Raw genomic sequence first — 15,709 nt, forward strand, 5'->3', positions numbered from 1 at the left:
AGCATCATTATCATAATTAATATGTTTTCATAATTTTCTGTTATAGGTTTTACATTTTATGCTGAATTTTATTGGATTTTTCATCAAATGAAATATTATTAACATAAAATGGCTGATTGTAAAGATACAGAGAAGGCTGAAGATTCTATGAAACATTATAAATTCGATGGGCAATCTTATATATATAAAGATCCTACAACTAATGTTACATATAGATTTGACCGAGATAAGAATGAATGGATGGTAAAAGATACAGAAGAAACAAAGACAAAAGCTTCTGATGATAATGAAGTTAGGGCACAAGAAGGAGTATTTGGCTTTGAAAATGATACTCATACATATACAGATCCTAATGACGGCAGTGTGTACTTTTGGGACAAGGAAAAAAATGCCTGGTTCCCAAAGGTGAGGTGTGTTTTTCATAAAAGATCTTTCAATAAACTTTTTGTTATTTATATAGCCCATAATGTATTATCATTAAAATATTTTCAAATAATTATTTTTCAGGTGGATGAAGATTTCATGGCAAGATATCAAATGAGTTATGGGTTTACAGATGCAAGTAAAGTAGAAACAAATACTGTGCAACAATCTCAAGCACAAGTAAAGATCGATAAAGAGAAAAAGAAGATGGAAGCCAAAAGAAAAGCACATGAGCCGCCAACCTGGTTCGAAGTAGACGAAGCCCATAATACTGCTATTTACGTGTCTGGCCTACCATTAGACATTACCATGGATGAACTCACAAAGCTTTTCAACAAATGTGGTCTCATAGCACGAGATGAAAAGGGAAAGGACAAGATCAAGTTATATAAGGATACAAATGGTCAACCAAAGGGCGATGCTCTCTGTATCTACATAAAGGTAAGTGATTATTTATCTGGTTCTTGTTGTCAGCTGTTTTATAAATAATTTCATTGGACTTGGAGTAATGATAATATTACTACTGATTAATTTCTTAAAAATAATTACTTTGCACAATTATGAAAATATTTATTTTAACAAAAAGTTAGTAAGATATATGTCTACTATGAAATGTGTAGTATGTTGAATATCACGGAACTCTTTTTATAAAAGTATAAATTTTTTCTTAATTAATTATCTAAATTACCTAAAAAAAGTTTGTTTACTATCACACTTTAGGCTAAAAATTAAATTTCATAGTAATGATTTGACATAGAATTTTTATTGACGTAATGTACATCATGTTAAATGTAGAAGATATGTTTCAATAATTTGGGTATTTTGTAAACAAAACTTAATTCTTCACGAATTAATCGTGGAGTTTCAAGTATTATACAACTTAAGGGCGAATGGGTTTTTTAATTTTGAAGTAACATTGTACAAATACAGATTAATATGTAAATAAGAATGTAATGTACGTAAATATAAATGTTTAAGTACACCACACAATATTTCTCGAATCACTTAGCTTATAATTAAACGTATAATCTTTTTTATCAACTTATAAATCCTGAAACGTTCCGGCCGTAAAAAGGTTTTATTCTAACGGTACTTATATGTATATACAATATCATTAAATTAAAGCATAAAAATAAAAGTCTTGGGAAATTTATATCGATATATACTGATAACATATACTAAATAATGCGTTCTAGATAAACATCAAATATTATATGCATATATATTTTTTTCTGATATTTTTTGAGTAACATTGATATGCAGTCAGTGCATTATCCATTGGTAGTGATACACGTATGCTTGAAAATTTAGGTATAGTCAACATACAATTATCGATATTTAAGCAGTTTGACTATTTGTGATATATTATCTGCTGCTATGATTGCACTATGGTTTTAAACATTTAGTTAGCGCGAAAAATAAATCCATTGTTTTAAATTGCTTTCTCGTGCTACAATAAATCGAAGGCATTCATCCAAGAAATATTTTAGAACTTATTTCTGTAAGAATCATTTTTTAATAATAAAAAATAAATTAAAACAAAGTGAATAAATAGTTTTTCTACTACGAGTTATTATTTTAAATAAAACAATTTTTTAAAAAGTACATTTGCAATTAGATAATTCTATCTTTTATTTCATTGTAGTTTTGCATCTTATAATTTGTTTCTTCGTATAAATGCCTTCGAATGCCGTAATACTTAGCGACAAGCAAAAACTAACATTGCAAATATAGTTCGCTAATGGATGATCCGCGTTTCATGCAGATTAATTAAATAAAAAAATACAAAATGAAATCTGAACACACATCGTACGCGATACACGAACATTGAAGTTATTACTCTACCGATTCGAGGTAACGTTATTAACTAGACAAGTACATCTTCAAGAATCTAACGTCTATTTAGAAAGAGAGGAACATAAGAAGAGACTGTTTTGAGCCGAATAAATTATATCTCAGTCTATGCTCGACTTTAGTAGCGCCTAAATAACTTCATCATCCACAAATTCGAAACGAAACAAAACGAAAATTATAACTCTTTATTTGGCTGAATGAAAGCTTCGATTAATTCAATTTCTAGCAAAATGCAGAATGGAAGAAAGTGTGTGAAACATAGATAAAAAATGATCTTTTAGAAGAATAATGATCGATGATTAAAGCAACCAAATAAAGAGTTAGAATAAATAGCGCTTTGTTTATGGCTTTAAAATAACTTCTTCGCTCGCTAGGTTGTTTATCTTGCTCGGGATTTGTGGCAAAATGTTGTTTATGGCTGTTAGACTTTGTGGACCGTTACTGGGCATATCAGGTGCGAATGCACTGTATTCTCGTCCTTGAGGCAACATCTGTGCCACTTGTGGGTAATTCAGTTGAGTCCTGTTCGAGTGATGTCGCATTCTTGTTCTCGGATATAATCCTTTAATGCTGCAATTAGAATTTTAGTTTACAATTACGAATGTACTATTATGCTACGATATGGTTACGATACATTGATCTCATCATTGATTTCTTATTGATCATTGATATATTCATTGATACATTGAAGATTAGATTTTCAAATGTGGATTTGTGTGGGAACAGATACTAAATACCAAACGGTTTGATATATGCATAAAAAATACCGATATATACATTTAATAAAATGTTAATTCTATGAAAATACATAGCGTTCAAATTTTTTTCGAATTTTACTATGAATTTTCCGGGCAACGTAACGGTCTTCAAGAGAAACTACTTGTCTTCTATGTACAAAATAGTATACTATTGGTACAAACGGTATATTTCACAACTTACTATTACTTTATAGGTAAAAGAACTTACCTAGGTGGCCTTGAACCTACATTCACACCATGTGCCCAATCTGAATATTGTTCCGCGTGCTTCTTTCTCCATCCACTTCGTTTCTTATTCTGTCTGTTTGATTTCTTCTGTTCTTTCGAGTACTTCTTGCTCTTCTTTCGAGGTTTCAATCTTTGGTTTTGCGGTGCGTAGGGATCTATCGTTTTTTTACGTCTTCTAACTATAATTTAAACAAAGTATCTAATTATAGATGTCCACTTAATCGCTAAAAGGTTCAACAATCATATGATTCTTGTATGTGTAAATTTTGTTAGTTTTAAGACGAATGTCTTGACGAATGATGATTTAAGTAGTATTTGAGCTAGAAACGAGCGTCAAGAAAGTAGAATGTTACCTATACGTCCAGCTGGTACTTCGCACACGTAGTGTTTTCGTTCGACGCAACTTCGTGGGCTCCATTTATACCTTAACGTGGGATCGATCGTGATGCAGTGCCATGCATATTGTTGTTTAGAGTGGTTAGATTGAGGTAAACCAAAATTTTGGAACACCACTTTCTCCCCGGTCACTCCCCATTCCCAAGCCATTTGCTGCCAATTGTATATTCCACCGATCCATCTCTCTAATTTCGCTGGGATATAATATTTCAACCAGTTTAGATATTTAACCAATTTCATCCAAATTTAAGATCATATATTTTGTATTTTTTTATGATTGTAAATATAAGATTGTATAATACGAGTGGTTTGAAAAGTATCTATTAGGTAATATGTCTTTTTTTATTTTTATTATTAAATATTGTATTGTAAGACGAGTTTTACTTACTGAATTGATCGCTCGACAAGTATTTTCTTAGCATTCGATCTTTACCATTTCTATCGAGAATCGCTAGAGTAGCGTTTCTATCTTTGCAGTGAAAATAGGCCTCTCTCCAAGGTGCCGTACCTCCGCTTAAGTAATAGCAATATCTTTTCAATCGGAAGAATCCTATAGGGCACATGTACCGCCTTATGATTTCATTTTGTCGGCCGACTCTGAGCCTGTTCGTGGCTGCTGGATTGATACTGTTATTGTACGGCTGTGCCACTACTGCTGATATGCCTGTAAAACAATGAAGTCGTAAAGAATAATTAGCTAGCCTTCATTATCTTATCTCATTTATCATATTCTCTTTAACACGGAAGAAAAAAGAAATCATTTTCAAACATTTAAATAGTATTCTCGTAATTTTATCTTTTCTCGTATCATCTGTAACTGAGAATTTCGCATATTCCGTAGAATGGCAATGGCATATTCTATCTCGAGAATATTTCTCGTTCAAGGAAATCCTTGGGGACGACACAACAGTTCAACAGTTTCGCCTACACACTGTTCACATAAATTTCTCTCCCGGTGCATCTTCTTTGCATGTGACGAGTATTAAACGAATGCCTTACATTTATGTACGTTTTATCCGTCGGTAAAAATTGATATCCACGGTTTTAACGTAGGTAGGAATGTGCGATAGCAAATTCATTACGTCATACGATTGCATGCTGTAATATGCGGCGGGACTAAGTAGTTCAGTGTTACGGTCGTTCTCTTTCCCGTGCAATAATTTCTTTCGTCTCTCGTGGCTCTGTCCTTTTATGGAAACAATTGCAGAAAATCGAATAAAATGTCAGACGCAGTTTAGTCGCGGATCCTTAATACCTATCTCTTGTCCTTGAGCGTAATTTAACGATTATGTAAACCGTTTTTACGCATGAATAGGCACAATTATACAGATGGAGTTATATACATTACATATATGAAAATAATTTAGTGATCGTGACGTTCTAAAAGGACATGACTGGTCATAAAATTGAGATTTGTTACACAAACAAGGTGATAATGATTGCTGTATAATAATGTCCTCGTTTATACAGATACCGATTAGGAAATTGTTTAAAAAATCCATTTTTCCAATTTTAATTTTAAGCTTGTTTTTAAATCTTTGCTCTTTCTTTCAATTATAAGACGAAGCATGTCGAAGGATGTCGATATATGTATGGTACGATAATTGCAAAAGATTATTTGTATTGCTGTTTGATAGCAAAAACGCGGAGAAGCTTATTTGTCGGTGGTTTAGATATAGCTAATTACCGTGTGAAATTGAATACACGTGATATAACGACTGCTACAGCTAAAAAGGTTAATAGTCTTTGGTATTTATTAATAGCTGTGACAATCTATCTTAAGAGATATATATGACACTATAATTTACACCGATGATAGACATAAGTCGATTACGACCGAATTCCGTAGGGAATGTGTTAATCTCACTGCGTTCTCTTTAACATTTGCGACCGAATCGTATTTTTCAATCATTAAAAAATTTCTCGAATTTGAGAAAAATAAAACAGACTTGTTATTTATATGTGTAATTTTTCGTTTCAATTTTTGCTTAAAGAATTATTTTACGTTAAAGATGTTTATAACGATAATTTTTTATAGAAGGAAATATCCATTATATGTACTTCAAAGATGCAAGTTTGAAAGTTTTCTTCTAAAGGTTCTTACGCCGTCCGTGCTCAAGTATCAAACATCAGTTAAACTTCCGTGTATTACTAAGTATTCCTAACCTAGTTGGATGCGTTTGATGTTGTCCGGCCTGCGAAGTGTGAATGATATCATCCGAGAAAATTATGCGACGCATTGCTATTACGTCCATACATGGGAATTATTAGGGTAGAAATGCGAAGTGCCAATTACATTGTGCATCTTCCTCTTTGGTTTATTATCATGGAAGAACTCCGGGAGTACGTTAACACGACGAAATAGGTTACTGGTTGATCGAGTTGTTTTCATGAATTCAAACTGCAGCACTCTAATTAAATCATGCACCAGCTATTCTCGTAGAATTCTTCCGCGGTTTACGACCATTGAAAAACTTGTTCTATGGACAGTTTTATTCTTTTTTGAGACTTATCCCTTTCACGTCTGACTGTAACGTAGATGTTTTATAGATGTTCCGTTTCCATGAGTACCAATAATGATACTAGTTTGCATAAAAATTTGCAATCTACCAATCGTTTGGGATTTTTTTGAAGTTGCAACGTCACGTTATTTATTTTCCAAGTAATAGGTAATATTACCCTTACACGTATCATATTTGCAATCACCTTGGATAATGTATCGCAATTTCTGTAATTTCTAATTCTGTAGGAATAACATATTCAACTATAAATTATCACTTTAGGGAACGTTTGTAGGAACACGAATTATACGGGGAAAAGTTTCCATCCGCTGAACACGTTTGGTTTGTTGAGCACATTTTGTTTGCTTGTTTCTCCGGCTGGAAACCATAAACGACAAACAGCCGCGGTAATGTTGCAGCTTTATCTTTTCACGTATTCATTCGCAATTGCGTCGGATGTAGCTTCACCGATATTTCTGTATACCCAGGACACGCATTGAATGTAAATCCGCCTTTCAGCAGATATTGTGAACAACTTTTTATTTTATCCGAGTTGTATTATGACAAATTAATGGTCGATATAATCGAAACGAACGTTTGCATCTTTTTAGTCATACGTTTCTGATTGATAGCAAATTTCGAGTTTTTAAGATTCCATTCCTCTACCAATTAGATATCTTTCATTTTTATACATAAATGTTGAAGATGAAAGAGATTTGTTCAGGATTTAATTCGAGCGATGTCAAAGCAGTCCGAATGGAACTTGATTGAAATTTGGAAATTTTATGAATGCGAATGAATCTTTCACGTGTAAAATCCTTGTTAATTCGACGTGTCTAATGTAACGATTACAAATATTTGAGAGGAACAGCTACCAAGGTTCATAATCTTGTCGAGGTATGTGCTGACGTAACGGACTATAGAAGTGGCTCCTTTTGTTAAGGTTTCCAATATTTTCGTTTCTTAAATCTGATTAATTATTTAAGGATGAGATCATCTGATTAGTTTGAATAGCGAGTAAATTATTCGGCTAATTGTTCATCTTTAATCTGTAAATCCGTGAGAGAGATCATACATACGACAAAAACAGTTCTCTGTTAATTGGAAAATTAAATTTAACTTTAATTACATACTTGGTCGTTGCAAAACGTGACGAAAATTAAAATCAAAACGTGAGGAAAATGAAAAGATGGTTATACTTGATCCTTATACATGACTCGAAAAATTTACTAGGCTAACATTATCTTAAACGAGTATTATCGAAATTATACAACCACATAGCACGTATATATGTCAGCTGTTTTATCTATTGTCAATATTCGCATATCAGCAGAGCCATGCGATGCAAACTTGCTTTAACCCAAATCGGTGACTGACTTTGAAAATGTGTTTGTACTTAAACGAACGATAGATACTGAGACTATGTTTCTAGAAATCCGCCATTTAACAAGGTGTAATTAAATACTATACGCCGGACTTTGATATCATCGTGTTATGTCATGAACATTGATAATTAATACGAACGTCTATAACTGTTATTCAGCCATAATTGCGTCTGAACTTTTAATCAGCACGTCCATAAGCTGTACCTTTATCTACGTAAGAATCATGTTCATCGATGCGTATGTTGTACTCATGGATAACACGTGTGTCTACAATTTTTACTTTCATTCACGAGTTACATCTAGCACAAGGCTAACTTTACATGTGCTCTGCGTAATTGTTTCATATCGCTTGTATATTTTAGCTACAGCGGCCGATTTGTTTCACTACGGCCGATCAACAAGTGTCTCGTGTATGTATCTCTTTTGTTAGTCTTTAAAATAACAGACGTTTGGATTAACTGGTGTAATTATAATTTAATAATCTAGTATCAATCATGTATATAATCTTTCTTTCATGGCATACTTTAGTAAAAAGACTATTTTTATGAAATATAGTTGGGGATTGTATTCGTCATGTTTAAAGTCATTACTAGTAGATGAAACTATAGTATAATCATTATAACTTGCTAACACTGCATATAACTCACTTATGTAAGTACTTTTTTTGGATTTGGTTTATTCCATTAAGCACAAAAACAAAAATGGTTTCGTTATATGTTTATAGAAGATCATAGCGAATATTGATGTTATTAATGATAAAATTTATACTTATTTTATCACTGGTATTAATTCATTGATCTTGTACAGATATCTCCAATAATAACCGCGTTCGTGAATTTAATCCGTTCAAAGTTAATTCGATCCAAGTTAACTAGATCGAATAAAAGATGGTGAAAAACCGATACTTACGTAATCCATTATTCTGCAGTTTTGGCAGTGAACACTTTCTTATGGTTATTCTAGTTTTGCGACACATTTGCGGTGTGATTTAATACCGTTGTGTGTGGTCTTCTGACTAAAGATTCGTGTACTCTCTAACAAAAATAGATGGCCGATCTATTCACTTCGGGCATCTAGGTATTCAATGGTATATGTGGCCTTATTTTTATTAGCCCTACATTACATTACATAACGATAAAAAACTTAATATTTTAGCTTCAACTATTCACCTTATTATTTACCTTACATCTTAAATATGAATATTACTATTTTCATTAAAGATTTCGAAGATAAATATAGATTGCATATTGAAACTTATTTTTAATATTTATCAATATAATATGTCGATACGGTATCATTTAGAAAAGTTAAAGATTTTGTTTTGAAAAGACATTTAATCGAAATTTAATTTTCCTAATCTTATACGTAGAAGTTAATTATTAATTGTTATTATTATGTAGTTTAAAGCGAGAAAAAAATCTAATCACGAACATGCATATTTGTCTATCCTCTGGTATTAAATGGTGTGTATCGTGACATTGATTGTATCGTCGCTTCTTCTTTGTTATGTCGAGTTCTTCGGATAATAGTAGGTAAGAAAGATAGAAATCTCGAGTAGCGTTATCGAGTCGCCTAGTTTCGCTTAAAGGCGCCATTAGTAATGAATTTTTTCGTACTCACAAGTGCGTAACCAATCGATATTTGCATTTGGTAGATACATCCTTTTGCGTTTAATGACTTGCATATTGCATCAGTTGAAGCTTGTAAATCGTTCTATTATAACGTTTCATTATGCTCGTATCAATGTCCGACGTTGGCAACGTTTCTACACATTTTTTTTCTCCTTTCTTTATACGAGTTCTAGGGAGAAAATAATAGGAAATAGAAAAGGAGGAAATGTACCGTAAGGGAACGTCCCATGTTATAAATTTTTAATCTTCCGTGGTGGAAGAAAAATAGGATGGACCGAACCGGCACTCGTTTCTCACCGTGCAGTGGAGTTGTTTCTATTCGTACGTGTCAACAAAATTCTTGAGGTGAATGATCTAAGTTATAAATAAATGGCCAGCTTCTACAATAGTGAATGAAGTTATTTACAATGTTTTCGTTATTCTCTATTTTCGAAATCTTTCTTAAGATACGCTTCTTCTTTCTTTCTCGATTCGATATATCGGTACTATACGACTTTTTAATTTAATTTATAGTGGTATCTGAGCGTTATATGTTTTTATTGTTTCATTTTTTATTCTTATTCCATTAAACGAAGTTTTATGGAATATTTTATTTATTTCAATGCTAAAGGCGAATGTGCCGTTTTAATGGAATTTTTTCGATGGGTGTGTTAAACGAGTATCGACATATATAATTATCATGTTCGTTTTATCCAGCGATCTCTTTTATGTTTATACTAGCTTTATAAACACAGAGGAACCTTTCTTTCGTATTTCGCTTTACCTTGCAATTTGATAATTAATTCTATTCCTCTCATGGTTTGTTCTCTAAAGCTTTCCTCAAAGGATCCAGTCGCAGAAAGCTTTCACGACGACGACTCGTAAACGCACTCCGTAAATTTATTTCTAAGAGAAAAGCCCGCGTGTGTGCATAAGTTTTTTGATAAACGTTCACGCTTTTCACTCATAAGCAACATTGAGATAGACATTTCTACCGGAATGAAATACAATTGAAACTAAGCCGAAGGTGGAAAAAATGTATTTCTTCCCTCGTCAATCTTTTTATTCATTTAGTCTCCTTTCACTTGATATTTCTCGCGTAAATCACAGGCTTTGAATTAAAATCGGTCGATTCATTGGCGAAACTCATTACCTGCGGCACAAAGAACCAGAAGCAAACACCTCCGCATGGTTTCCACCTGCTCTGTCGTTGATTTATTCGCCGAATTCGTCGATGAACAAGCAAAACGGTGCAAACAGAGTCGTCCTCATCCTCGTTCACAAGTTACACATTGATTCACTCATCAAGATCTACTTGATGCTTTGTCAATTCGAACGAAATTTTCATAAAAATTCACGACCTAAACGATCCTCGATCACGATAATTCTAATCTTTTTTTTCTGTGTTGGCGCGTTCTCGATTTCTCTATGTCTGAGACACTGATCAGAAGCGGACGAACACACGGGGAGAAGCTTTCACGGTGGAAGTTCGCGAGCGACTGAAGCCGCCGCTTCCATTCCGCTCGACGTCAAGGTACGAGGCGAGCTTTCGATACGAACTCGCGCTTCCCCCGTGTACCGCATACTTTCTCGATCTCCTGGCATTTTTCAGGTTCCTCTCCTGGCTAGTTGTACGTTCGTTTCGTTTCGTTCGTCAAACGCATCGGGTCCTCTATCCCCATAGCAATGATATTCGACACTTAAGGAACTTCTCCTGTATTCGACTCTTTAAAAATCGAACCACGCTCTCCTCTCTCCCTTTGCCATTCCATTGAGATTTATCTATCCTCGAACGATTTGGGAATGAGATCTGTGGCTTGAATGCGAGTGTGATATTTTGGTCTAGTTACAGCAACGTTCATAAGTATCTCAGTTCTTTGGTCTATTTCTATTCAGTGGTTTAATTAAAGCAGTGCCGCTTATCTTTTTAAGTAAACTGCCCTTAAAATCAGAAATCTACAAATCTATAAATATAATACTTAAATATAATACTTAATATATATATATATTAATAAATAAATAAATATATATAACGTTTCGTTCAGATAAAGAATGATTTTCCGCTGTTGCTATCATAATTTTTCTAAACACTTTCTCCCTCATAAAGTAAATATGTTTAGGTGTTTTTTGGGTGATAAATTGGGATTTGAAGGATTAAAAAACTTTAATGTTGGTTCCTTGTAATAAATCCAATATGTAAACGCATTCGGGAATACGCGTAATGAATCGTGCTTTAAAGTTTTAGTCGAAAAGAAACGAATACGAGGGATCGGGAATTATTTATGACTTTGCTAGACATTTTCCTGATCGTGTAAAAAGATTTAGACGAGGAAGAAAGTTATTTCCATCAGAATATTTTGTTTCTGATCTTTTTCTTTTTTTATAATAAAGTCACTAGTATGTACGACGATTTATTTGTATTGTGTTTATATAATGAGACAATTATATCATAATATTATAGTTAATTGAATTTATGTAATTGAATTATAATTTAATTGTTATATCTAATCCGTAGTTTCCTGGACAATTTTCTAGAGACAAATTTTGAAAAATTAATATTTAAATTAACTATTTAAATTGTACATCGATAAAGTTAATTATTCTTCTTAATTTTTAAATAAAGTCGCATACTTGTAGTATTTTCATTAAAATACCACTAACAAGTGTCGCGATCGGACATTTTTATCTCAGTCGATTTCTTTATCAGGCTGCTAAAAAATGATTATCTTTTAAAAAGTTATGCGTCAAATTTCTCTTTATCGGTAAGTAATAGCAAACACTGCAATATATCGTCACGGCAATCTGCCGTTGTATAGAATTATATTAATAATACGATATACCATACAAGGAATAAGAGAAAAACAAAACGATACATCATGGTTGTGCTTATTTTTTTATGCAAATGAACTCGTCAAGGGATGCACTGCCTTTTTCGAAGCGACGCGCGACGTGGTTAAAAAGAGATCGATCTGCACTGGACAGGGGCATTCCAACGCGTCGTCGTTTCTGGCGATTTTTCAGCTACGAGTTTCGGTTCGACGACTCGGACCCACGCTGATTCAGAGCCCGTGTGATAAAATCCGGAAAGAAGAAATATTCTGCTACTAGGAAGGATGGATTTAATCGAAATATATAAAAATTACATCACAGTATTTGCAATAAGGATTCGTATACACATCTTTTTTAATTCTTTAGATTTTTCATCTGTTTTTAACCCATTGATATATTTGTTACTATCGACGTATTGATTGCATTTATTTATCGAGTTATTTACCGGATTACGAAAGTATATACGAAAGAGAAATTACCTCACATACCGTGCATCGTCGAGTCATTAATATTCTCATGGAGTAAACGAACTGAACGGTAACAGCCGACAAAGTATCCATGTTTCTGAACCCTTCTTTAATTGGGATGAAGAACAGTTTCTTTCGAGCTCTCGTAGACCTCGCCGCTAAAACGTATCATCGAAAATTTGTCACACGTTTTCCGTCGAACAGACGTTGCTTTTCCTTGAAGATTCATATCTATAATTAGCGTATTGTTCCGTCTGAAAAATGAGAGAACGAGTTCCGATCATTTCTACTGCGTGTCTGAAAGGCGTGGTACCTGCCTTTCTCTTCTTTTTTTGTGCTGCAGCGTGTGAAAAATTCGAGGACTCTTCGCGAATACAATTTGAAACGTGACATACTTATATCCCAGCTAACAAAAGTTTGTTTCGTGCATTAAATTACAATGCATTCAAATAATCATTTTCTTTGGGAACTTCATTTTATAACCGAAATATTGAACATTTTTTTGTACAATTCTGGCTCTCTTTAGTTATTAAAAGTTTATGAACCTACTGGATTTTGCTGAATTTTATACATTCATTTAAATTTATTCGATAGTGATGCAATTTAATATATGAGTAGTTTGGAAGCCACATTCGAAAATTCTATAAATTAAAAAATAGAGCAAATATGATACGTTACAAATATCTTCCAAAATTTTTCTATTTAAAGCATGCCAGTTATTTATAAAACTGCAACCTCACTGAAATATTTGTATCATATATAAATATTTGTACTATGTAAATAAATAAATAAATAAATATTTGTACTATGTAATTATCTCTGTTATATCGATAGAAATTAGAACGAGCGAGATATCAAATGCAGATCAGTAGCAAGATCAGTCACCGAAAATGTCCAAATAAGATAAAATACCAACGGAATTCAGTCTGACAGTAATCAATTTAAAGAGTAAATAGTAAATCAATTTCAGACGATTATACAAGTTGATTGTATTTGTAAGATCGTTGATGTAATATCTCTCTACGAAAATTAATTCATCGTGTAAAACATGTAGTTCTGAAGTATATACGTATAAAAAAAGCTAATATCATTTTCATAGTAGGTTCAATCTCTTCTCCATTAGCGATAGTTTGGTAACTTCTTGGCATGCTTTCAACCAACTTTTCGGCTGAATAAAACAGCAGCTTTCATATTTTTCGAACACCATCGTTCTCGAAATTTATTCCTCGTTTATAATAAACCAAATATTTTCCACGAAACGTAATGATCGACGATAGAAACAGATATGAAACGAATCCTTGGAGATTTTTTATCGTAGTCACAGAAACGAAATTCGATGAATTGACTGAAAAATATTGCAACCGCGTTATTATCTTTACGCAACATTGGTGATTAAAGAGTTAAGCATCTTCCAGAGAACGTTTACATTTTACTATTTCTCGAAGTCTCTCGATCTTTCCGAATCCGAAAATATTGGGACGGAGGATGAAGGAAGTATAAAATGAATAAAGGGAATAAGGGCTACGAGACCAGTAGCTTGGTATCACGAGAAACTTGCGAGTTTAATCAGTTTTACGAAAGTGGTTGTTACGTAGGTTGGAATAAGAGAAGACTAGCTTCCAGAAAATTGGAATACGTGTTTAAGTTCTGAATATGGGGCGGCTATTGATCTTCTGAATTGCAAAATAAGGTAGGGTTTCAACTGATCGTTGTTCTGTTGAAAATAAAGGCGGTGTTTATTTTTACGAGTATACGTCAGCGAACGTGAAAAATAAATGAAGGAAGTGTAAACTATGTTCGCGTTTCGTGCAGTAACTATTTATTTTCACTGTTTTTTTTTTTTTTTTAAATAAACGCAATGTGATTCTAACGCTGATGAGATAAACGAATAAAATATTCTGAAACACGTGGAAGAAGTATTATCTTAATTACCGAATTCATTTAGAGAGATGTAAAATATTTTTAGTACCAATATTGATATTGTTATCACAATGAATGAATGAAATAGAAGGAATAAGTAAGAATGGAAACCGTTGTCACGAGAAACACGCGTTTTTAATTAGCTGTTTAAAGGAAACGATTACACAAGACAAATATAAAAAGATGTAAATCATGACTCGCTTAACTCCCGCTTTCACGAGGACTCGTTATTCATTTTGTTCTTTACCTTCCGTTTCATCTACGCAACTGCAGTGAGAGAAATCGCGTTCGCAAAATGTTTGAGCAAGTTCGTAATTTTAATCTATCTTTAAAAAAGATTACAAAAGGAACATTTTAACGCGAATTAAGCTTCGACTGAATTCCACAGTTCTACAGATTTTAATCCTCTTAAATTTAAAGGTCTGCCAATCCCGTATTTTTAATACATGCCCACAAAATTCCTTCATCGCGATGCTATTTGATCTTTTTTCTTCTTTTTTCTGCCAACAAAACTACCGACAAACGAGAAAACATTTATGGTAACTGATTCATTTACGATGATGACTAGACATTCAAGGTCGCAGTTTATGGCAACTGGTAATTAAGAATACAATGAATGATGCTCGAAAGAGGACGATCAATTCACTAGCTACGTCCCAGCTTTTACTTAGCACCTATGTGTACAGTTATTTAGTATGCATCTTATCTCTGGATACTGATGGGACACGAGTGTATGATTTTTAAACAAGCTTAAAGCATCGATTATAATATTTTTCGCGCGTTTCTATATGTTGTCTCGACGATTACACGTGCTTAAAAGACCAGCGTGTTAATTTCGTCAATGTACACGATAGTAATCGTTCCTCGTTGAGAAGTACGTTGTGAATTCGCAATTTCCGTGAAAGAAAATGTGCAGAATGTGGACTTTCCGGTAAACAGCTTTTTCGTGCCTCGCGGTTGGCAACAGCTGAGCAAATATCATTATCTTTATCGTTATTTTCTCGTCCTTGAATTTAACCACTTGCGGCAAGTTGTCGGCTTTTTGCATTAACAAAAGTACGTTAAGAATATCTACGTGCGGAAAGAATTGAAAACATATGGCCTTTCCGTGACGAGTGTTTGTATGGTAAAGAAGATAGAATAATGACCCGATCTTGACAACCATTCTTCTCTGAATGATAGTTAAAAGAACATTGTACGCATATTTGGAAAAAGAAAATGATAATAGAAAATTTGTACTTCTTGTTATAGAATTATCGTAGAACATCGTATATCATATTTCTATTCTTTTACAAAACCTTCATTGTTGTTCGGAATATTTATATCGAACTTATTATA

General features: G+C 33.2%; 2 protein-coding genes across 3 annotated transcripts in view; one reads left to right on the plus strand and one right to left on the minus strand.

The window, feature by feature from the left end:
• Nucleotides 1-15,709, plus strand: part of LOC100742718 (HIV Tat-specific factor 1 homolog) — a 58,493-nt gene that overhangs the window by 1,222 nt on the left and 41,562 nt on the right. For both annotated transcript variants that reach the window (XM_012389377.3, XM_003491858.4), the window contains exons 2-3: nucleotides 47-405; nucleotides 508-864. In XM_012389377.3, coding sequence (XP_012244800.1) covers nucleotides 109-405; nucleotides 508-864 — 654 coding nt within the window. In that variant the 5' untranslated portion in view covers nucleotides 47-108. The remainder of the gene's footprint in view (nucleotides 1-46; nucleotides 406-507; nucleotides 865-15,709) is intronic.
• Nucleotides 2,053-10,667, minus strand: LOC100742835. Its single transcript, XM_003491859.3, has 5 exons — nucleotides 10,309-10,667; nucleotides 4,048-4,323; nucleotides 3,617-3,853; nucleotides 3,244-3,442; nucleotides 2,053-2,847 (listed from the first exon to the last, which is right to left on the minus strand). Exons 1-5 carry the CDS (start codon nucleotides 10,343-10,345, stop codon nucleotides 2,619-2,621), a joined length of 978 nt encoding a protein of 325 aa, XP_003491907.1. The 5' UTR covers nucleotides 10,346-10,667; the 3' UTR covers nucleotides 2,053-2,618.

Source organism: Bombus impatiens, unplaced genomic scaffold (assembly GCF_000188095.3).
Source record: "Bombus impatiens unplaced genomic scaffold, BIMP_2.2 scf_0640, whole genome shotgun sequence".
NCBI lineage: Eukaryota > Metazoa > Arthropoda > Insecta > Hymenoptera > Apidae > Bombus > Bombus impatiens.

What these genes read in the sequence shown, in the direction of transcription:
- LOC100742835 (XM_003491859.3), bottom strand. Translation starts at nt 10,345, where the DNA reads ATGCGGAGGTGTTTGCTTCTGGTTCTTTGTGCCGCAG. An exon ending in TCTGGTTCTTTGTGCCGCAG is followed by an intron (nt 4,324 to 10,308) that starts GTAATGAGTTTC and finishes ATTGTTTTACAG; the next exon opens with GCATATCAGCAGTAGTGGCA. An exon ending in AGTACCAGCTGGACGTATAG is followed by an intron (nt 3,443 to 3,616) that starts GTAACATTCTAC and finishes TTTAAATTATAG; the next exon opens with TTAGAAGACGTAAAAAAACG.